Genomic DNA, 25,506 nt, shown 5'->3' with positions numbered 1-25,506 from the left:
ATGAATATCCATACAATATTATTGTATTATAGCAATCCAGATAGACTCGTCCAAGAATTTCATTTCATAAAATGTCTTTTGAAATATTGATTTTTTGTGGAACTTGCCTGTGATCTTCCCTGAATGGTGAGGATTTTCTATTATCCCGATATACACAATTGTATTTATTTTAAAGCCCAGTACATGCAATTCTCCATCACAATCCTTTTTCTTCAGTTCGTTTACAATTTCTATTTTCTAGAAAATAATTGGTTACCTCTAAAAATGTGGTGCACAGCAGATTAGTACTTTTATTAAATAATTTATAATATTTAACAAAAATGCCAATGAATCAATTTTCCATTGCATTTGTAAGTAATTGTGAATAAATGAAAGAATTTTATTAATATTGGGATATAGAAAATCCACTCAGGTTCAGCGCAGATCAAATTCGAAATAAGTTCTAAATCAGGTAGTTTAATAATCGAAAATTGTTACTGCAGGCAAGATGGTGATCTTTGTTATTTCGTTTTCCTAGTTCATTTAAAACTGATCAAGATCACCAATCCCCCTTAAATAAAAACATCTAGGTTTTTTAATTATACTGATTTGGTTAAGTCCAGATATGTTACGTGGATTTTATCCCTTTTCCAGCAAGCAAAAAAACTGCAACAGTAATTCAAGTTAAGATGTGTGTTACGAGCATTTTTCTCTTAAAGTCGAATTGTATTTAATATTATTATTTGAGTATTATCGGCCCCGTAGATGATGCGAGATATTGTAATTTGCCTGAATCACTGTTTTAAACAGGACAAAATTTGCTCAAAGCAGATTTTAACTCAATAACATTGATTAATTCTAGGCTTATTTGGTTTTTAATCGGGAAAATTTAATCTCTTAAATACAATTCGCAATAATTTGTTCCAGAAATTCGTTACCGGAGTTCCGGAAACGCACATTTTGCCTATTCCCTTAAGGTCTCAACAGCAGTAGGGTCATCGCTATTGTTAGTGCCCCAACCGTATTTCCGCATTTTCTCAAACTTTATTTCTGTTACTCGGAAGTAATTTTATACTATACAGATTCCTAAAATTACTCCTAACTAAAAGAACACTCCGAATATTTCTTTGTTTATTTTATTATTGGCTTATTGAACCTAATGTTTATTGTACCAGTTGTCTCATATATTCTGCAAATCTCTGAATGTTGTGGCTTTAATTTGTTCCAGGGATTTGTTACCGGAACAGTACATTATGCGCGTTCCCTTAACGTAAGATCTTAACAGCAGGCTTATTGCTATTTGTGTTCGTGTCTAACCCACATCTTTCATTTCTGTCCTCTCTCTTATTTCATCTCTGCTATACGAAAATTTTTTCTTATATTCTACAGCTCCTTAATATTAAGCCTCACTAAAGACAGACTCCAAGAGTCGTGAAAGAAAGCCTTTTAAAAAAACTTATTAAAACTCAACTCATCAAAACGGATGCAGAAATTCTTAATGAAGTAGCTGTTCACCATCTCATAGTACTTGTGCCACATGTTACTCCTTTTTGCTAAAGATTCAATATCAGGGCTCTGCCAGAATAAATCATAATACCGGATGAAAGCGTCAGGAAAATGTCATTTCATAAAAGTTTAATAGACCATCTAAAGTCAGCATAGATTTGAAAATTCAAATCTGGAGACGTGACTCGAAGACGTTCCTGAATTATCCAAAGCAATACGTATTTCTTAGAGGTGATAAGGGAAACAATAAATTTATATTCTACTCGGTTTGAAAAGAGAATATCGAGTATGACGGCGACAAACCCGGTTGTGACAAAATCGATAGCTTGAAAATATGACGATTTATTGGCATAGAGCTTCAGGTGAATGGTGAACTTTCTTATAAAATATTGGAGTTAGGTTCGTAATAGGGATTTTTAGATGGAGAGCGTATTTTCGATGATCGTAATTTTGAACTAAACTATCGTTAAACTAAATAGTCAAGTTAAAAGTATTTTTTATGTAGTTCTTGAAGTCTCGTAATTTCAGAACGGACGCCAGGAAATCAATGCCCCCCCCCCCCTCTGCTCCACCACTGATTAAAGTGAAACGAGCGAACTTAATGTGTTCGGTCCTAGTTGTCAGATTAACTTATGACAAACGAGTTCGTAGGGAAAATATTGGATACAGCACGTTAAAAAGTATGTTTACCTCACTCGATTGCTGATTGAACTCCGTTTTTTTCCATGACAGCAAATTACTTCTATCTGTAGATTTCCAGTATCACTGACTGAAAACAAATAAAAAACTAAAGGTTTATAACCCTGTATTTTAATAGCAAATAAGCTTGTTTCGGTTGCATCATGAATTATCTCTATGGTGTGCCAGTTTGCAAATTTTGTCAATTTTATTCTTTAAAAAACACATAAAATTAAAAAATATAGGGTTTTTCAAAAATATGGGATCAAACTTCTTGGAATTCTTCAGTGCAAAAATAAAACACATCTGAGTGTAGGAGCGCGTATCCGCAAATGTTTCCCTAAGGCGCTACGATCTTATAATGTCTGTGAAGGACTTTAAGTTATTGGTTTTTTTGTTGTTGTTAATTTTGTTAGTTGTTAGTTATTTGTATTTTATCTCTTAAGCTACGCCCATGTACTGCAATACTTGTTCTAAGAGTACCATCCGGGTGCCAAACCACATGGCCCATCAAGCCACAACCAAGGGTGCTTTTTGACTGGGGAATATGCTACTAATCAAAGGAAGCTTTCTCGGTCGGAACTATTGCCACGATTTACATTTCGGTGGGCCTGAAATATTTCCAGAAAAGCGACTAGTATAGAGATATTCGCCAGATGGCCGCGATTTATGGTATCCGGCACGGCCATAGCCCGTAAGGGCTTTTGGTGGTGGTACGCCCCTGGTTGGAATTACTCGGGTTTAGTACCTAAGGGATAATCGAAGTAATTCTTCCCTTTTTTTTCTTCTCTTCGTGTTGAAACGGCGTCGCTGTCGGATATGTGATCAAAATCATAGTGTGTAACCCGCACATAACTGTCTTGAAGTATCATAAGGCCGTAGCACCTACGGAAGATATTTGCGGCCACGTGTTTTTATACTTAGATGTCTTCTATGGTTATACTGACTAATCCCTAAAAGTTTAATTCCATAGTTCTGACACATCCTGTATATGTCGTCATTATAACCGAGTCAAAAGTATTTTTTGGTTCATTTTTGAAGTTTAGTGCTTTCAAAACGATTGTACGAAAATAGATACCCCCACCTCTCCTTTTCTGATTAAAGTGAAGCAGATCAACCCCATTATGCTAGTTACTTTAAGACAAATAAGTTCATAAGAAAAATATTGGACATAACACGTTAAAAATTATTTTTACCGTGGTCAATTTTCTACTGGACAAATGTACCTACTTTATCTCACATCAATATACAAGGCATTTCAGAGTTAAAGTAAGAAAAGTCTAGGGAAGATTCCACTTAGCAAAATATGCAAAAAGTTCATAAAAACATAGGTTCGAAAATGCTTGGTTTTTATGATAGAAGATTTTAAGTTTTTTAAAAAATAGAGTTTTTTTATTAATAACTTAAAAACGCTTTAGCCAATTTTAATAAAATTTTAACAGTTTATTAAAACAATTATCAGGCATTTATTGGACCTATTAAATTTTATCCACAATTTTCAGAGGTATACCTAACGGGCAAGTCTGTTGTTTTTTTTTGCAGAAAAATTATCACCATCTAGTTTTTTGCAGTTTTCATGTAATATCTAGATAAACTCACAAAAATACATTTTTTTTTATAATTAGTGATAACAAAATTGGAACAAATATGAAAACTAAGACTCTCCTGCGTCGATGCAGGCATTACACCATCTCACTATACTTTAACGTACGCATTCGAAAATTTCTGGAATGTTCTGGATAGCTCGGCAAGAATCGAAAATTCTTTGGTGTAATTGTTCCAGTGTTTCCACAGGTATTGTGCAAAGTTTTTTAGGTAACTTCAACTCCCAAAAGAAATCTAGAAATGTAAAATCTGGAGAGCGAGGCCATGTAACGGGTGCTCCTTTATCCATCTACCGTCCAGGGTACACTTCGTTCAAATGGTTTCAATGATTTCTTACTTCTCGGTAAAAATACTAAGTCGAAGCCATCATGCTGAAATATCCTTTTACTCTTTACATTCAGTGGAACTTCTTTTAGAAGTCCTGGAATAGTATTGTGTAAAAAACGTAAGTAGTCATTTTCATTTAAGTGCAGTGTTAACACAAAAGAGCCCATCAATTCATCAGTTACAATTCCTGCCTAGACATTTAGATGAAAACGCTGCTGGTGGCTTGTGATATGCATTGTATGCGGCTTTTTTTATGTGAAACATGATAATTATGGGTGTTAAAATATAAATTTTTAATAAACAGCAATTCATAGAAAAATAAAATGTTTCGTCTAAACTGTGGATTTGTAAGCCTACACAGGTATTACTGGTAGAAAAAAGTGGCGTGGATAATAAGCTGGAATCAGCACATGTACTTGTTGCAAATGGTAGGGATGCAGCTGCTCATCCAAAATTTTCCAGACTAAATTGTACCCAAATTCCAAAGCATTGGCTATTTCTCGAGTTCTAGCGAATGGAGTATTCGCCACTCTTTCGAAAATATCATCCTTAGCAGACACAGTTTGGGCAATTCTTCTAGGAGTAACCTCAAGCCTAATTATACGCAATGTACCAAATTCTCGCATTCGCCTTGATCTAAATATGTATTATATGAACACGGCATAAAAACTAGAAGGTGATATTTTTTCTGCAAAAAGCGTTGTTGAGTTATTAATAAAAATTTAATTACAAAACCACCTTGCATCTTGAAAACCAAGCATTTTCGAATCCCTGTTCATATGAACTTCTGTATTTTACTAAGCGGAACCTCTCCAAGGACTTTATCACTTCAACTTTAAAACACCTTGTATAAATAAAATTACAGAAATATAAATGCGTTTTCTGATTTAGCCAACTATATATTGATATACTTCACGAAGGTCACATATCATCTTACCTACATATGAATATACATACATATATTGAGTATTCATAAACACCAATATTGGCTTTGCATTGAGCTGCACTGCCTGCTTAGAAAGCAAAGGAAATTGAATAAATTTGTTGACATTTGCTTTGAAATTATTTTTATAAATATTTTCTATTTGAAAAGAGTTGTGATAAGTGGCACAAGACTTTCAGTTATTATGAATCATATTTTCGCAGCGAAATTTCAAAAATATTCAAAGAATAAAAATATATATAATAGAAAGTCTAAATAAGGAGTCATCATTATTTATCCCCAAAAATCTATTTATTAACCGTTAACAGAGGAGTGTACCAAGGAAGTTCCTCAGGATTTCAACGTCTTCTTGAAGTTCTATTAATGATCAGCTGTCAGAAACTGAAGGTTCAGCTATAATTAAATTCATGATCTCTTTCATAATATCTTCATAAATGATTTAGATGTACTTCAGATGTACTTTTCAAATTACTTTTCGAAGAAATAAGGCTAGAAAATATGACCGTTTTCGTAAAAGTCTAAGTAATTACAATATAATATAATTCTAATTTTCTCAGATCTATGTTTCGTTATCTTAAGCCTTCAGGCGGAGCCCCAAGCATCTGGTTTGCGATATTCAACCAATATCCGGAAAACTTCATGTTTTTTACGATTGAGACATGATAATGTCCCATTAATGCGAATCTTCGCCCGAGTTTCATGCGAAACTGAGGTATAAATTTTGCACTTCCTGCTATTGATTCAGGAATCTTTTCCAATTTTATTTCACAATTTGCAATTACTTTTTTATGTTTAGCTAATTAACTCGTTTTGTAATTCGAGTAGTCTCTAAAATAGTTCGAGTGGTGGACACACAGGTAAGATCCCCAATATCAGAAAAAGTTCTAATTAATTTAACTAATTTGCTAGTCCGAAAATTGTATTAAAATATTTATTCAGATAAAAATTGTATGGGAAATTGGGACTCCGCTTTTCTATAAACATTCTGACTTAAATTGAACTTGAAACTACAAAAAAAAAGACGACTTCATTATTAATCACCCCAGCTATTGATTCTATATGTCTACTTGCCTTTATTCTATATACTGTTAAGCATGTACAATTATAGCAATATTGCATGAAACTGCATGTTAAGGAAATGTACATAAAAAGTGAGACGGTGTTAAAATCTATTAAATATACCATCAAAATGTAAACAGTGATATAAAATAACATTAGAATAATAAATTAAATATAAGAGTTATAGAAAGAACTGCTACGCATATTGATAACTGATATTCCATAGTTCTTATATGGGGAACCAAATGGTTTTTTTTGGTACTTTAAAAACCAAATGAGCGTCAGTAAATTTTGATTATTTAATGCTAAATTGGTCACTGAATTTTAATTTTTTTTTAATTTATTTTAATTTTAAAAACTGTTTATGTATTTTTCGGAATAATTTGTTAATCAAATAATTTTATAACAGATTTAATGCTAAACATCATTAATGAACCAACTAGGTACCGCAAAATACAATTATCCCAATTTTTGACCCAATAAATATGTACATATACATATTTCTCAGAACCCAACTTCTTGACTATCGAGACTCACTAGTGCACCACTAGTAAGTAACCCACTACAATTACTTTCCAAGGGAGGTAATCTAAATTAAATTGTATAATTGTTTTTAATAGGAAACTTGGCGTTAAAAATTTATAGTATTAGAGCGTTTCAATACTAATATCTAAAGTTTTATTGTAGCTGATTTGCTTTATGCCGAATCATATTTTCAAAATAATTTTTAATTTCCATCTGCAACAATATACTAATTGGCTATTTTACATTTTTTACATTAATAGGAATGATTTAGAGTAAATATCATTAATAGAAGGTTTTTCGATCTGCTTTAGAACACACACTCTACTTGTTAATCATTAGACACCCCATTTGAGAGCTATCTCTAATTATCCTATACCTTCTTCAATACTTATTTGTATTTATATTCGTGTTTATTAAGGGGTTTCCATGTTGCAGTCCAAACATCTTACCTTATATTCACGGGGTATATAAAGTTATTCACCTAACCATTTCAATAAGATTTCAGCGCTAGTTTAAATCAAGAAAATTTATTTACCCTGTATAATATTTGTCAGAATTGCACATTTTTTTTCCTTATCTTTCTCTTGGTTTTTGGGAGAATATTCCAGTCCAACTGACAAACTAAAAATATTAAAAATCGTGATGTTTCATCCATAATAATCAGGATCGGTCTGTGCACTCTTTTATAAAATATAATTTAGCAGCAGAAGTCTTGGCTGTTTTGAAAAACTATTAGCATTAAGACAACCGCAAGGAAACCGCTATAAGAGTTAGAGATCCTTCTTTTTCTCCTTTTGGCCAGTACCGAACTGGCCATAGAGAGAAAACGGAGAATTTCTGGCCCATCATTCACCATACTGGGGCCGTACCAACCATGGAACTACGAGTATCAATTAACGTGGATACTGCAGAAAAAGAAACAAATATCATGAGCTAATTCAGTTGAGATGGTAGAAATTTCTGGATGTTCTACGTTTTTATTGTAAAAAGCGTATACAACGTATATTTCCTAGTCATATTACTAAAACTTATACTGAAATGGAAACAAGTTTAGAAACTAAGAGAGAAAAATGTAGCACATCCAAAACTCTTAGCAACACAGCTATCTCACGAACTTTAAATTGACTTTACTTGTTAGGGATTCGCTTTCTCACATTACATAAGCAGCACTTCTTAGACTTCTGGAAATATCGCAAACATAATATTCCGCAAAATAAAACAAAATCTAAATCCCTCTCTTAAACAAGACAGACTGTACCTATCTTACATACGGGGTCCACCATATACAAAATATCCCATTTAAAGCTATGATTGCAGATTACTCAAAAACGGTACGTTATATGAAAAAACGTTTCAAATAAAAGTTGTCCGGTAAGAAGAGGAACATGTTATGAATAGAGTGACTTTTAACCAAAACATTATTTTAAGGTTATTTCCAGGGGAATTTTTTTTCAAATGGCAACCAGTTATATTTTACAGATCTTTATAGATCTTCAAAAAGTGAATATATTTTATTTAAACAATTTTTATTACACGTTTTGTTGCAGAGTAATTCTTGACTTTTGTCTATTTTTTAAGACAGTCAACATTATTGCATTTTTTTTTCTATAAAAGTTTTGCAATACATATTCTATTTAAAACTCATAACAATCACTGTATTTCATTAAAAAAATTATTTCGATGATTTTTTTTTATTTGGCAAATTAATTTAAAATCCTGATTTGAGAAACTTATGGAAGCAAAAGTTTAAAAAAATGTCCTCCTCCTCCAAACATTTCTCAACTCTTATTCGAAAAGAATTGTTTACTCGATGCAACATCTCCCCGTTTATAAATTAACACGCAATTACAATTCTATTATTCATGTGGTTTGCAGTAATTGGTATTTCTGCATAAACTTTGGCCTTTAAAAAATCACAAAAAACAAAATCTGATGAAGTCAGATTTGGTGACCTAGGAGGCCAGTTCACTAAACTTCCCCGTTCGATCTATCGAACTCGATACATTTCATTTAGAATTACACGAGACATGCTAGAAAAATAAGTTGGACAGCCGTAATCCTGATACCACGTCACCCGTCTAATTGCAATCGTAACGTTTTCTAACAATTGCGGAAGATCATTGTGCAAGAAATTGCGATACATTTCTCCATTCAAGTTTCATTGAATAATTAAAGGTCCAATTAATTATTCTGCAATAATATCGTACCATACATTCACTGACCATGGTCTTTCATATTCAACTTCTCTAAGTCAGTGTGGGTTTACAGCATTCCAAAAATGCAAATTATGGTAATTCATAACATCATGGTTTGTGAATGTCGATTCGTCCGAAAACAAAACCTTGGAGAAGAAATTTGCATTTTGATTTAATTACTGCTTTGTCCAATTACAAAAATTGACTCGGTTTTCAAAATTAGTTCCATGAAGTTCCTGATATAAAGAACTGTGGTAGGAATGGTATTTATTCACCTTCAAAACTCTTTGAATACTCATCTGAAATACCTGAGTTAGCATCAATCTGATGACAACTTACATGGGGATCGAAGGCAACAGCTACAAGAACTGCTAATTGATTGCCTTCATGTGTTAGACTTCGAGAGCGCTTGCGTTTTTTTAATTCCAATGATTTCGTTTCTTTGAAAATTTTAATGACTGTTGAAAGTTATCCAACAAAGAAGTATTTCGTTCGAAAATCTTTCAGCATAAAACTCTACTGTCCGATTAACATTTATTGGAGCCTCTTTATTAATAAAAACTATTTATAATTTTTCATCCAAAGTGAAGTGATCCATTTCAATTATTGAATTTTGATATGAAAAGAATAACTTTTAAATAATTTGATACGAAACAATTAGATTGATTGTAGAAAAAGGAATATCGATTTCCTGTAGACCTTGTTATATGGTAGACTCTAACAAGAGGAAATTCAAGACTTGTTTTTCATAGAAATAATTTTTTTTTATTAGATAGAAGGATTATTATGAGTTTTAAACAGAATAGGCATTGCAAAACTTTTTTAGAAAAAAATGCAGTAATTTCAATTCTCTCAAAAATTGGACAAAAATCAAGGACAACTTCGCAGTAAAACGTTTAATAAAAAAATTATTCAAATAAAAAATAGTAATTTTTTAAAGATCTACAAGGATCTTAAAAAAAATACTTGGTTGCTATTTGAAATAAAAAGTTGCCCTTGAAATTACCTTAAAATTACATTTTGGCTGAAAGTGACTGTCTTCATGACATGTCCCCTTCTTTACCAGACAGTTTTTATTTGAAACTTTTTTCCATTCAACGTACCGTTTTTAAGTAATCTTTAATTACAGCTTGAAATGGGACACCCTGTATATGGGATAAAGGCAATAACTTTTAAAATAATTTCTCTGTTAAAAAATATTTCAAGTAAAAATTGCAGAGCTAATTTATTATTACTTTTTGATAAACTCTTTTTTGTTGTCTCATAACAGTTCAACTTTTGATTGTAAAATGTGACCCCTTATTTCTGACTTATTTTATGGAATCTACACCTATTTAGGCATAGAAATATATCACATTTTATTGGCATTAGATGAGAAGAATTTCGGGAAAAAAATTATTTTCTTTATTTTATTCAAAAATTAAAAGATTAGTCTGAAAAGCAAAACGACAAATTACTGCTTACAAGAATTAATTATTATTTAATGTTCACAGTATTTGCTCAAAATGTATTCCGTCGTTATATCAACACAGTGCTATTCTATGCATGACTAATCTTCTCACCTGAACATACATGTATTGAGTGATGGTTTGCATTAGACAGACAATATGAGCCTTCAAGTCACCTATATTATTTAGCCAATCCTTATAAACTTGATCTTTTAAGTGGTTCCCAAGGAAAAATTGCAGGGCATTAACTTAGGTGGTCGGTCTGACCACCTTATTTCACCAAACAAAAAATTGGTATTAATTTTTTAAATTAAAAATCGGAATTTCTCGAATGCTATTTACGTGATGTTTACAAAATACATTCAGTATTTTTGCTTTTCTGATTGAATTTAATTTTTTTAATAAAATACGAAAAATAATTTTTTCCTTGAAATTTTTCTTGTTGAAATCTAGTAAAATTTTATATGTCTGTATGCGTAAATAAGTGTAGATTCCATAAAAGAAGTTAGAAGTAGAAGATTACATTTGAAAAATGAAAGCTGAACTTTGTAGTAGTGTTATGGGAAAAAAAAGAAGTTAATTTAAAAATTCATTATTGTTATTCCAAATACATAACGAACCTTTTATATAGCTAAAAGAAGCAACCATCACAGTAAACGTAGCTTTTTATTTTCTCTTAGTACTTTATTTTTCTTCGGAAATATCCATTAAAATCGCTTTACGCCAGTTGAGTACCATATTAACAAGTTAATTAAATGTACAGAAAATCATTCTTCAACGGTACCCATTCATGCACGAGGTTTCGTTAATACACTTTGAGCGCATTTTTATTGGGTAAATGTGAACGACCGCCGACATTACTACTTGCATTTGACCAATCACAACACTTATGCTTGACACGTGATTAATATTTTCGACTTCTAGAAGTTAAAATTTTTGACCTATGGGGTTTCCAATCTCATACTAAAATGGTTAAAAGTAGGGTGACTTATGAATTCAAGGTAGAAATGTACATATTTTGATTTGCCGCAATACAGTCGACAGAAAAATGTTGTAAATAGCATGTAAATTAAGCGCAATATAATCGCAATATAATGAGCGAATTAATAATCTTGATTTTGTTAAAGCGTGAGCATAGCGAACAGTTAAACAGTCTCGATTATTAATTGCTGCCATCAATAGACTTGTTTGTTAAATAACTATTAGAATTGTTATCCTCTCTGTTCCATTTATCATAATTACAGGGTGATGTTCGAAACTTTTAGAGGCATCAATATATTTATTAAAAATAATATAATACATGCTGTGGTTTTGTTTTTACGGTAAACAATTTTTAAGTTCAGTCTATTAATGATAATCTAAATAAATAAAAAAAACTAACTAATAATAACAGATAAGCTAACAGCCTATAAGAACTGCCCTAAAATGTACATCTACATCTGCTTAAGTTATGTTTTCTTCTGTCACTTTTTTTTATTGAAATTAATTTCTAAACTTATTAAATATTAAAGGTAATAAAAAAAATGTTAAAATATAAACTAAATAATTTATTTAATTAAAACAAAAATTTAAATTAACTAATTTCTTTGATTAAACTTATAATTTAAATGAAATTGTTTATTTAAATGAATTAAATACATCGTTTAAATTATGGAAATTGAGACTGTATCGGGCTAGGTTATGTTCTTTTGAGCAGTGTTTTTAAGAAGGAAACCTAAATCAAACTAAATAAAACTATTTCAATGTTAGTTTTTTATATCGAAGACCATATTAGGTTGACAGTTTCGAGTGGATCACCCTAAACGCATACTGTTCAACAATTTTCCTATTAATATCCCTATGTTTAATTTTGGCGCCCAATTTCGCTCTTATTGTCAGGTACACACGAAATCTGGCCCAGATTAAGCTATAAATTAACATACTGGGGTTCAATGTCAGCTTATATGCTAATGATTGATTTTAACTTATTTCGGTACATTGCAAAACATTAATTACCAAGTATCATCCTCGAATTAATCAGAAACTCTGGGCGACATAGATCAAACTTTCAACAAGTTTAACTTCCACATACATCAATGATTAATTAAAGGAATAAACGTTTTATCCACCACTGAAGTTAAACAAAAAAAATTTGTATACGTACGTGCAAATTCTCCAATTCGGAATCTAATAATTTGAAATGTTGGAAAAGTGACACTCAATAGTATATATATATATACATTTTTATTATATACATTCTTTTTAAGAAAATTTGTTCACAACATTATATTATTTGGAAATTATCCAAGCGTTTGGGGAAGCTAATTGGAAAAGCGCTGTGGAAAATGAGTTACCTACGTGGCGTGTTTTTAGTGTAGTGAGTTTTGAAATGATTAATGTACTATGCCGCAATGGCACATGCATAAAATGAAGTTGATGAGGTACATTGTGGAAAATGGAGAAGTAATTTTATGTGAAAGATACATGTATTCGAGGATCCACTTTTCACTTCAATGGGTGAAACCCCCGCATTTCACCCTCACAGCCGTTCCAAAAAAAGAAGAACCTTACTGTGTCGTTTTGTATGAAAACAACAAATTAATACTACGAAAGAATTTACTACCTCATGTAGGGTTTTTTACATTGAGGCATATGGAGGGTTGGGAGGTGGGTTCACATTCGTTCCTTTTTTCAAACAAGAAACCTCATACATAGAGTACCAAAAATCCGCGTAAATTCCTTCACAATTCAAGGAAATATTTTTTACGAAAATGCTGGAAAACGTTAAATTTCGTTTTATGTTGTGTATTCTTTAACGTAACAGACATGTATACAAACTTTTCCATGTCTTAGATAAATGTACTTTTTCATTTTTTCATTTTTTCATTACGGAATCCCATGTATATTATTACGTTTTTGAGTTATTTGACAAATTCTAAATATATTTCATGTAACATACCCACGTCTAAATTCAACAATTATTCAAATATTTGAGAAATGCGTGGCGTGTGACCTACTAGATAGCTTGACCTCATCCCTATGGACTTTTTTCATGGTGTTATCTAAAACATATAACGTGTATTTAAATAAACTAAGCAATTTTAAAAAACTTAAAGAATAAACGTATTCAAGGCACTCAACAAGTATCTCCTTAAATGATAAGAGTTCTTATTTGACATATGACTTACTCACTATCAGAAAGGCAACGAGGCGCAAGTCGAACATTTAATATGGTAGATTATAGAAGTTTATATTGTTCGTTTTTAAGTATTAATAGTTGCTTTTTTATTTCTATTTTGCGTAATTTTTTTCAAAAACTGTTGAATTTAGACGTGGGTATGTTATATGAAATATGTTCGGAATTTTTTATAGAACTCAAAAATGTCGTAATATACATGGGATTCCATAAGAAAAAAAATGAAAGAGTACATTTATTTACTAAATGGGCAACCTCTTATATATGTCTACTATTTGAAAAAATGCACAATAAAAAAATATTTGACATGTTCCAGTATTTTCCTGAAAAATATTTTCTTCAATTTCGAACAAGTTTTCGCGGGACTTTTGATTCACTGTATATGTGTGTAGTGAAAGGAAAAAAAAATTGCTTAACCGAATAGGTGAATTACAACTTTACACAGAACATTTGGAAAAAAATACATACCAATTTCAAACTCGCAAAGGATTTTAACCATAACATCTTTTACAATTTCGTAACGTACAATTCAGTCTTTTCTGACCATTATTGCCTGGAAACTCATTACCAAAAATTATTGCACACGATAATCAATATAGACTAAAATAGCAATACATGCAGTAAACTTACATCTTGGCACCTCTATCGGCCGTAACAATGCCGTGAGTTAGCGATGGACAAATTTTAAAGCGTCATTGTTGCACTGAAAAATTTCTCCCAATGTGTCGTTAATGATCTTAAGAGGATCATCAGTATTCTTTTCCCTAGGATATCTTCTATCACTTAAATACTTAGTCGCTTCTATCAGTTCCTAGATGAAACGATCTTGAGTCAAGAATATATATTTGCTCAGGGCCTCGAACCAGCACCCGTAGGCATTCACTAATTAATAAAATCAATAAAAAATTATTTTCTATCTACTTCAATCTAATAAAAAATATCTATAAATAATACGCACCAAATTTACTTGCATGCATTAGAACAGATACATGTAAAGTTTAACATGCATCAAGAGTAGATTGGATGCTAGCACCAGGCCCCCTTTAAATGCTTTTATTAACCTCTAGTTTCTTAGGTAGATCATTAAGTCAAATCAGTAGATCACTGCGTGATTAGCAAAACACAATTCTCATAATACTTTCCAGCTCCATCAATGCACGTTTTTTTAATTTTTTATATTCTATGGTAATTGTGTTACTGGAAAACTGCATGCCCCTTCTGGCACATCACATAATGAAGCTTTCATAAGAGAAGTACTTGAATATGCATCAGAGAGCATCTTGTAGACATATCGGTTATTTACACGATTTCACATTGATACGCCTATTGTCATGCTTTTTTATCGAGATTTCAACTAATGTATTTTTTGTCATGTAAAGCCCATACTTAAAACCCAAAGTAGTTTGATTTCATTCACTTCACTTCAAATTAGAAATTATGTCAATATTGCGAATTAGTGAGTTTTATTGAAGCTGTTTAGAATAATGTGAAATCAAAGTAAATATGCTTAAAAACTACATGTAAGCACAATTGTTTTATGAACCTTCAGCAACAAGCGTTTGTAAGCAAAATGACGAAAGAGGGTTCATGGAAGAATTGCATTAATACTATTTTTAACATTTCGGTGAACTAATGATTTACTTACCTCGATTTTCAGTATAGTACCCATGTACAAGCCTCCAGACACGGATTACATATGCAGTAAGAGCAACTATTCAGGGATGCATACATGCCATGACCTCCCGCCATTTCTAAATGGTACCGTAAAATGTCAGTTGACATGGGAAGAAAAGCATATGCAGGAATATGCCAGTAACGATAGTTATTGCATAAACTGGCATTTGTACTATTCCACGTGTTCTGATAACAACCCAAACCCCTTTCAAAACACCATATCTTTTGATAATATTGGATTGGCTTGGATAGCAATATTTCTGGTAAGTTTCTAGAACTTCGTTGACTGCATTACGACTACTTTGGTTTTTATCATCATAAAAATCATTAAATTGTGAATGGAAAATTTCATAGGAATTAGATTCAGTCACCAAGCCAGGTCCATTCAGGCCACCAGACCGGGCCATTCAGGACATTTTTTCTTTCTAGCGTGCGGTATGTGGCCTTATCGAACGCATTTGCGAGCTGAAAGTAGCACTTAACAGTTTGTGGACAATATCACGTCGGGGCCATTAACATTATTTAACCGCGTGCTAACATTCAATTCAGATGACGGAAGCTACAAAGTTAACACACGACGCTCGTAGGAAAAATATCCCACAGTACACGTTAAAAAAATGTGTTTTTCGCACTCCATCTCTGACTTAACTCCGCACCTTTCCATGATAGCGCCTTTAATTCCCGTTTTATGACAGCGCTTTAAGTCCCTTCACATGACAGCGTCTTTAAATCCCAATTCCATGAGAAACCCGTAAATCTATCAAAAAGGCGCCAGAGTGGTGGTATTTTATTTATGGGATATAAGAAAAACATTAATAGATAGATGAAATCAAATTGCACTTTCTAAGGTCCGATTTTCGCGACAAAAATTTATCGTGCCATTGTTTCGTAGCTTATTTGATTCATATTTTATGTACACGGCATTTTTTTCTTATCTTTCATTTGGACACAACACTATATCACGATTATTATACTAAATGGAAGAAAAGTTTATGGCTGACCATACCTGAGAAAGAAAACACTGAATGTTGTGAAACTCTATCAATGTATTATCTTGTAAAAATAAAAGAAAATATATCTGAAATTTGAAGCAATTACAAATTATTCAAAATAACTAGAATCACTAATTAAAGAAAATTATTAAGATCAAAAGACTCGCATAAATTCGTTAAAGATTTAAGGAGATATTTTTCATGAAAATGCTGGAACATGTCAAAGATTCTTTTTAGTTGTCCATTTTCCGACGTAACAGATATGTAAGCAGGTTTATCCATGTAGAAAATAAATATACTATTCCATTTTTTTGAATGAAACCTTATGCATATTTTGACATTTTTAAGATCTTTGAGAAATTTTGAACATATTTCAAATAACATACTCACATCTAAATTCAACAGTTAAAAAAAATATAATAAATAGAAAGAACGATAGAAATATTAATACTAAAATATAACAGTATAAACTACTACAATCTTATATATTCAATGTTTGAATTGTGCTCCATTGATCTAACCTTAATCTGAACTAACCGGACTCTGGACCAGCCGCCATTCAAATTTCTCCAGATTTTTTAAAATCATTTAAGCAGGTATTTGTTAAGCTTCTTGAGGAATTTTATTTTTCAACTCTTCTATATTGTTGAGTTTATTTAAATACATCCTATGTTTAAGATAACTTTATAAAAGAAAGTTCATAGGGGCGAGGTCAGGCGCTCTAGCAAGCCACTCTAATTGCCATATTCCTCAAATATTTCAATAACTGGTAAATTAAAACATGAGTATGTTACATGAAATATGTTCAGAATTTCTCAAAAAACTCAAAAATGTCATAATATACATGGGGTTTCACAAGAAAAAAATGCATTTGTCTATTACATGGCAAACCCTGTATACATGTCTGTAACTTGAAAAAATGCACAACAAAAATCAATATTTGACGTGTTCCAGTATTTTCACGAAAAATGTTTCATTAAATTTTTAATGTATTTACGTGGAACTTTTGGTCCTTTTTGCATATAAGTTATTCCGGGCAATTAAAAGACACGGAAAAAAGCGCGATGGAATACATATTCTATCACGCTTAGTGGCATTCGTTGCACTGCAAATGTTAATAGCCCTCATTATGCTCTTATAAAGACAAGTAAAGCTAACAATATTCGTATAGAGTCGTGGAAAAAATGTTTTCTTTTTGTAAGTTTCCCTCTGAAATACGATTCAATAAATATTTTGATAATTTCAGGTAATTTCCCTCGAAGGATGGACTGAAATTATGTATTACGTCCAAGATGGTCACAGTTTTTGGGACTGGATATATTTTGTGTTATTAATTGTGGTATGTAGAAGGGTTCTGTCGAATTAATTGTTTGATAAAACTTCTCTACTATTCCAAGATCGGATCATTTTTTATGATCAACCTTTGCCTAGTCGTCATAGCCACACAATTCTCTGAAACAAAGAAAAGAGAGATGGAGCGCATGCGCCTAGAACGAGCACGTTTCCAAAGTAGCAGTACATTGGCGTCATCAACAAATAACAGTGAGCCCACCAGCTGTTACGCCGAAATAGTGAAATATATTGCTCACTTATGGAGACGATCGAAGCGAAGAATACTGAAGAAAATTCGATTATACAGGGTACAAAGGGACATGAGGAGGGATAAGAAGATTACAATGGGAGAGACAATAAGACTTAATTATACTAAGAGACACCATCCTAATTGTCCGAGAATGAAACCAATGGTAAGTACGATTTTTTGAAGGAGTTTAAAATATCAAAAAAGCTTTGCACAAAACATCAAAATGTCTAAACCGCATTTCTTGCAATGAATAAAATGGTTTACACTCACATCGGTCTGTGTCACGTTTTCTAAACAAGCTTGAAAACTCTCGACCCACATCAGCTTAATCTCACACAAATATTTAGAAAAAGTATTATCTATTTTCTGGCATATGAAAAATGCTGATTTTAACCTGTTTGACTAAATAACATAAACTAAAAACTATTATCGATTTATAGCAAACGCAAAGCCTACCGAGTACAAGGGCCGTGTCCCGAGCGAGCTCAATATGTCTAAGTGATCCCGGATTTCTCAGAGCAGAGGATATAGAGCTATCCGTTGTTTCTCCAAGAAGACCCGGTCTCTTGAGAGTTCCTTCGATATCAAATCAGGAAATATCAAACAATGAAGTAAGTGCTTTTGCTTTTTATTAGATCATTACCTCATTCAATTATTTCGGATTCTGGTTTAAAGATTTTCTTTCAATATTTTTGATCATCTTTGACGAGATTTACTGAGATTTTTCTGTAGTTTTCGCAAAATCTCTTTCAAAAGCTCAGATTAGTTGAAGTTGTCTTCATGCTTTATAGGGTTTTCCCAAAATTCTCAGGTTAAATCAAACTAGATTAGAAAAAAGAGTCCAAATTTTTAACACATTTTCTAAAAAAAAATTGTCATTTTAAATACAATTTAAAATACACTTTTGAAGCTTTGTATATGATAACCATTTAACTTTGGGACTGAGGTTAACTAGGTTAACACCCAGTTATATTCCTTCAGCTTAAATTTCAACTGTAGTTAAACTCAATTTAAGATTTAGGCAGATAATCAATGAGGGTTTAAACTTCGGGTCGAGATTAAACTTTAGCTATAAAAAGCATATATAGGGTGTCCACAAAGGTCCTGTCATAAATTCTAGGCGTTATCGAGAAGGCTAAAATAATGCTAGTATTTCATATAAAAAATTCATGGCGGCCTTCATTTATTATATTATTAAGTTATCCGCTCTGAAAATAAAAAGTTAAAAAAGTTCTTTAGCTGCAACTTTTAAACTTATCATAGTAACAATGAAAGTTGTGCGGTTTTAATAACTGATAGTCGTGCTTATTTTCATATGTAAACAGATGTTTCACGTCTTCCTTATGTACGGTAAGTCAAAATTTCTCATTCGTATATAAAGGAATCATATACACGGGGCCCCACATTCGAATCTGAAGATGAAGATGTCGAAACCGCAAGAGAAACAAGAGAATCAGTCAAATATTTTCTGTATATCCTGAAGTCACCTACTTCTGTAAATATCATGCTACACTCTGTAGATACTTTATAGACTACTTCTAACTGACCTGGCGCAGTAGCTTTTTGTTTTCTTATATTTAAAAATTTGTAAATGAGACTATTTAGACCTGCCTTCTAAGTTTAAATGGTTTGAAAATTATGACACATTTTTTTAACCTAAAATTTCAATAGCCTGTAACTTAGCAATGAAGCATATTTGGAATTAGTTAATCCAGATCCAGGCAGATATTCAGGGGAAGATACAGAGAAAGAAAAAATTCCTTGAAGCAAGGATCTCCTATTTCATTATAAGTTGTTTTTGTTTTAAATATGTAATTGTACATTTAAAATGAATTCGCATTGAATAAAAAATATTTATTTTCAGGCCCAGAGCCCAACGAATATGCTATCGCCAACTTCTTTTCAAAATAACCGACGTCGCTCTTCCGTTATGTTTAGTGGTGTAATCGTGCTACATGGACAAAATGTTTCTCCAACTACATCCGCATCTAACCTCTTATCAGTCAACATTGATAAGAAAAATGTTTGCTCCAGCGAAAAAACGACACAAGCAGGTAAGAAAATATCTCGTTTTTGTCGATTTGGTTCGTTTCAAAATGAATAAATAGCATCACATTGTGTATCCACCTTACCTCCCATTTTTTTATTGCTACATCGGGGCTTATTACATAATCACATTCACACATGTATGTCATGGGAAGCTGATTAATTGTTTTATGACAGTGGGCCTTATGAATACATAGGCGCTTATCTTTAATTAAAATCTAACTATTAAATTAAATAGCAAAACCGCCTATAAGGCAAGTTTTAAGGGCGCTTAAAACAAGATTCACCTTTCAAGTAATGCAAAGTTTAGGTGCCTTTGTTTGACCAGTGAGGACATAGAGCTAAAAGTTGCTCTATGTTCGCCTTAATTAAAATCGGGTGGGAGCTTAAGATGAGCTTGAGAGCTCTATCCATATCGAAAGGTTTCTCGCTCGCAAAAATTTTACTTGACTCTAATACGAAAAGTAAAATTGTAATTCTCATGCTAATTCGTCAAGAGCACACATAACTATTTCAAGAAATTTTAGAATAAAATCAACTGGTGTACATGTAAAGGGTACACCATTGAAAACTTTCCATCACAGTTACTTTGAATTTTTGCAAAAATATCGTAAAACGTCGATTTTGTTTTCGAGATAACACATGATGGCGCGGATGTCAAATTTATTGAAACCTCCCTCTATGTGGGGGTGCAATCAGCTTTGGAATTTCAAATAAGACCATGGGTCGAGTGACCCCTCATTTTAAAGGTGATTAAATTCCCTCTAACATAATACTTATTTTTTGAATTTTTGACCATCAGTTCTCAGAAAAATAACGCCCAACGTATGCATAAGATGCTACGAAATATTCACAAGTCCCTATAACGGACTCGAATTAACAAACTTTAATCATTAATAGAAGAATCTATGCAAACAAATTGTTCAAGATGTTATTTACATTTCGCTCAGCGGTTTAAAATATATTTAGTAATTGTTCCTTCATTTGATCGGTACCCAAAAATTTTAATGAGTTTCTGTCGTACTTCGAAAGCTTAAAAGTAAAACCCCTATAAGATTAAGTTGGCCCATGAACTCTACGAGGACGATCTCGATCGTCGCCTTCAGTTTTGTAAAGTGTTGACTGATCGACTTGTGGCTAATTCCAATTTAGTTTACTCGATTTGCTTTTCTGACGAACGAATGTTCCTTTTTCGTAAATGGATTGGTTAATCGCCGTAACTATCGATACTGGAATGATTCCAATCCGAGGATTTTCAGAGAGGAACACACTCAATATCCTGAAGAGCTGAATGTTCGGATTGGAATTCTCCATAATCAAGCATTCGGACTACTTTTCTTCCGAAAAATCTCTATAGGAAATTATGCTTGAATCTTCTAGAAAGTCACATCTACCCAACAGTTTTGGAGGCTAACGAAAATGAAAAAAACATTTTTGGAAACGAAGTGTGGTTTCAGTTAAAAGGGGCAACTCCACTTTTTACAGCAGTAGAACGCCAATTCCTAGATGAAAATTTCCCCAATAATGGGATAGATCGTCGAGGAGCCATTGATTGGCCATCCAAGTCACTCGATTTAACACTTCTCGATTTTATTTTGTGGGGCCACTTAAAATCTAAAATTTATCTAAACTAATCAGATTCCCTAGAATTATTAAGGAAATGGATAGTTAAAGAATCTCGCCTAATCACCCCTGAAGCTCTTGGAAATTTTCAAAGAAATATAGAGCAATGTTCATTTTATTGCATGGAGAGTAATTTTTTCCAGAACTGGTTGTCAATAAAAAATTAGGTATTATGTTAAAAAGAATTCTATTACGTTTAAAATGAAGAGTTACACACATCCACGGCCCACTTGAAATTTTAAAGGTGATTACACCCCTACAGAGGGGGTAGCTTCAATAAATTTAAAATTCACGATATCATGTGTCACTCTCGTAAACCGAATCAACGTGCCTTAGCGTTATATGTATAATATTTTTTGCAATTATCCAAAATAACTGTGATGGAAAATTTTAATTAGAACAACCTGCATAAGATTGCCTTTGGATGCTCTTTACATAAATTTGCGAAACTTGGCAATTTATTATTACAGAGTTCTAGCACAGAACCAATATTTACCACAAAAAGTTCACTCGACTTCTGAGCTTTGAACTGGTTCAAATACACTGCAACTCAAAGCAACTTTCACTTCTCGTTATTGACCATCCTGTATAACATCCCACGACCAAAGCTTCGAGCAACTACGACGCAAAGGTCATAAAATATGTTTATATCTGGTAATCCACGAAATCCAATTAATTATGTAAAACTCGACCCTCTTTTCTCCCTAAAACTCACAACTCACCTGTTATCGTGCTGACCTTGTTTCCGCTCTTAAATATGCATTTTCCTTCTTGAAAATTTCGCGACATTGAGGTTATAGCAGAGCGTCACGAAAATGCTCTTACAGACAATATGCGGACATTTATTTACGAGCATTTGGACACTCTTTCTTTACAGTTGGAACTCGAAATAACAAATGTTACTGACGCTACAGAATAATAATGTGTAGATACCGAACTATGCCCATTAAAACTACTCTCAAACTTTCAGGTGACGGAAATATTTGGCAAATAACAGGGCCCTCAAATGCTCAACAAATGTTGGAAACAAAACAGCAAATTGCTCAAGAGTGCAGTGACTTAATGAATGGGGAAGCACTCACCTGCCAAGAACTTTTGGCTCTAGGAGCCATAAATGCAGCATTACCTTCGGGCCAGGTGGTTTTGGACTCTTTTTTTGATTCGCTGTCGAAGGGAATGAATAACCGACAAAAACAAGGTGAAGATTGTTACGTACAGCCCGTGAATACTGAGGAGGTAAGAAGTACAATCAAGAAACAGCTACATTTTAACAATGTTAATTCTACAATAAAATAACAATAATACAACAAGTATGCAAGCTTTGAAAGCTTTACTTAAATTTGCCAGTGATGTAATAAGATACACGCAACCTTCATATCACTTGAAACTGGAGCGTAATCTAAGATTGTAAGCTGCAGAGTGGCACGAATAAGTATGGTAATGAAGCCCGATCTTGTAATAAGTTTTTTTCTAATTAGAAAAGGTTACGAGTATATTCATCGTATGGGTTAGTACATATTATTAATAATCTTAGGTTATCACTCAGATGCTTTCCCCAATGCATCGTATTTTAGAACAATCGAGTCAAACTTTTAGGAATTGTTCAGTGTAACAACAGAAGACATCTGAGTATAAGAACCCCCTGTACGCAAATATCTCTTTCCCCAAAAGACGCTACGGCCTCATGATGCTTTAAAACTGTTAGGTGCAAAATTGTATTTCATCGAGTTTTAGTACATTTATTTTAATTTTTTGTTCAAAATAATACGTCAGGAATTGTCGTATTATGTCGTCCTTGAACTTCATTAGTTTGAGAGGTAGTCCAGTTCTGTGGCCCCCTAATTTACTCGATCTAACACCTTTACATTTTTTTTTATGGGAACATGTGAAGTGTTTGATTTATGAAACCCCAGTGGAAACAAAGCAAGACTTGATTGCACGAATGACTGCGGTATTTCAGATGATTCAGAACGATTATCAAAATTTTAACCAGATCCGCAAAAACTGTATACAGGGTGTCCAGTTTTCGACGTCGTTCAAACAGATGCGATAAAGTTCAACAATCACTTTAATGTTATTTTATATAAGTAATTTAAATTGAAATTTACTAATTCTCGATAAAAACCATTTTGTACATAACTATCTTAAATCATCATAAAATCATAGCGCCTTAGGGAGACATTTGCAGACGACGATTATTGTACTCAGATGTCTTCAATCGTTGCACTAAACAATACCTAGCAGTTTGATCCCCTAGTTTTGAAACACCCTGTATAAATTAAGTTATAGACTATAAACCTTGGGATTTCGCTCTTTAACGCTTAGATTTTTTTTAAGATAATAGTTTTAGACTATAATTCAAGTTAGCTTCCTTGCCATAAGATTAGTAGCAACTTATTCAGTTGATTTTACACATGGTTCCAGGATTACAGTTGCTGCATTGAAATGTGGCACTGTGAAGCAGAATATAAGAACGAGAAACGATCCAAATTCTACATTTGCTCATGTATGGTTGTGAAAGGGATTTTGAGAACACTAAAAACAATCAGAAAATACATCAAGTCGTTAGTTGAGCATAAGATTTTTCAACATGGGATTCTATTAGCAATTCTCATAAATACCCTATCCATGGGTATTGAACACCACCAACAGTCTAATTGGCTAACTCATTGCGTAGAGGTAACCAATATTATATTTTCTGCTGTATTTGCAGTGGAGATGGTTCTCAAAATAGTTGCCGAAGGCCCATTTGGATACATCTCCAATGGGTTCAATGTTTTTGATGGTGTGATTGTCATCTTAAGGTAAGTTGCATGAGTTATCTAAACTTTCACAGAAAATGCCATGAAACTCGTCGATAACAAAAAGTAAATTTTAAATTATAAGATTTTCTTAAGTGTCATAAACGCTTCCTGTAATGCTTATGTGATTTAAACGTTTATTTTCTTTTAGTGCAATAGAATTGTTTAAGAATTTTACACAAGACGAAGAACTGCATACCGATTCAGGCCTGTCCGTTCTACGAACATTTAGACTTTTAAGGATACTAAAACTTGTTCGCTTTATGCCAAACTTAAGGCGGCAGTTATTTGTCATGCTAAGGACAATGGATAACGTTGCCATATTCTTTTCGTTACTTATACTGTTCATATTTATATTTAGGTAAGTGGCAGTAACGGGGTTATATTTTTCAGAACTAGCTCACAACTACACACTTCAAATTTGACAAAAGTTAGTGTAGAAGTTCTAATTTTTCAGTGTAGAAACATTTTTGTTAGCTTAAAATGAATGTCATAGAGCAGTAATTTCGGTAATTTTGCTTCCACAACCCGCCACGTTACAACTTTCAGTAAATTGTAAAGGTTCGGTATATGCGTCTGTATGAATTTTTCTAATCGGTCTGGAGAAAAACTCGTTACTAAGAAATTCCTCCACTGCATGTTATATTAACTTAAAATTGACAACCGCGTATCCCAAAGAAATAAAAAAATAGCAAACCTTAGATACCCCTCAGATCCTCCTTTAATTTTAAAATGAATTTATAAGCCTCCGATCCCTCTATATTCCCCTTTTTTGACAACCACCTTTCCAAACTAATTTTCTGTGTATTCATCCTCGTATTTTGGAAAGAGATTGAGTTCTGAAGCAGAATAACAATCAGGAAGTTAACGATATTACAATCATCGCTTAAACATCAGCTCTGATCCCGCTTTCACTTAGGTTCAAAGTCAGAAGTTTTTCTTTTTTTCAACCAAGCGGAGACCAAAAACTTTGAAATAAAAAACGAACAAGTGAATGAAATTTTTTATAGCATAAAAGTATCCAGCTCAGGAGAACCTGCGCTCTAATCAACGAACTAAAAGAAATGTATGTGGTATTACTTTTTATAGTTTTTTCAGCACTTTTTAGTAAATTCGGCACTAATTCTTTAGAGCGAAATCACAATACTTTACATCTTATATTTGCGATGAGTACGCCGACACGTGAGAGATCTCTTATAACAAAATGGCGTCATAAGGGTACAAATCCATAGCAGAATTGGAGACCAATACATCAATTTTTCTAAGCCTTTGCTTTAACGTAATTAGTCGTTGCACTACAAAATTGCCAGAATTACGTTCCTTTAATTGCATGTTAAGAGAGAAATAA

At 32.7% G+C, this 25,506-nt stretch overlaps 1 protein-coding gene across 5 annotated transcripts in view; it reads left to right on the top strand.

The window, feature by feature from the left end:
• Positions 1 to 25,506, top strand: part of LOC136347158 (voltage-dependent T-type calcium channel subunit alpha-1G-like) — a 64,888-nt gene that overhangs the window by 16,572 nt on the left and 22,810 nt on the right. For 4 of the 5 annotated variants that reach the window (XM_066296900.1, XM_066296899.1, XM_066296896.1 and 1 more), the window contains exons 4-12: positions 1,208 to 1,249; positions 15,098 to 15,377; positions 17,353 to 17,445; positions 17,504 to 17,851; positions 18,129 to 18,299; positions 19,553 to 19,742; positions 22,328 to 22,593; positions 23,782 to 24,161; positions 24,310 to 24,519. In XM_066296900.1, the coding sequence (XP_066152997.1) occupies positions 1,208 to 1,249; positions 15,098 to 15,377; positions 17,353 to 17,445; positions 17,504 to 17,851; positions 18,129 to 18,299; positions 19,553 to 19,742; positions 22,328 to 22,593; positions 23,782 to 24,161; positions 24,310 to 24,519 (1,980 nt within the window). The remainder of the gene's footprint in view (positions 1 to 1,207; positions 1,250 to 15,097; positions 15,378 to 17,352; positions 17,446 to 17,503; positions 17,852 to 18,128; positions 18,300 to 19,552; positions 19,743 to 22,327; positions 22,594 to 23,781; positions 24,162 to 24,309; positions 24,520 to 25,506) is intronic. The other variant, XM_066296898.1, reaches the window with a different exon arrangement.

Source organism: Euwallacea fornicatus, chromosome 27, assembly GCF_040115645.1.
Source record: "Euwallacea fornicatus isolate EFF26 chromosome 27, ASM4011564v1, whole genome shotgun sequence".
Lineage (NCBI taxonomy): Eukaryota > Metazoa > Arthropoda > Insecta > Coleoptera > Curculionidae > Euwallacea > Euwallacea fornicatus.
This window is presented reverse-complemented; position numbering and strand designations above follow the sequence as displayed.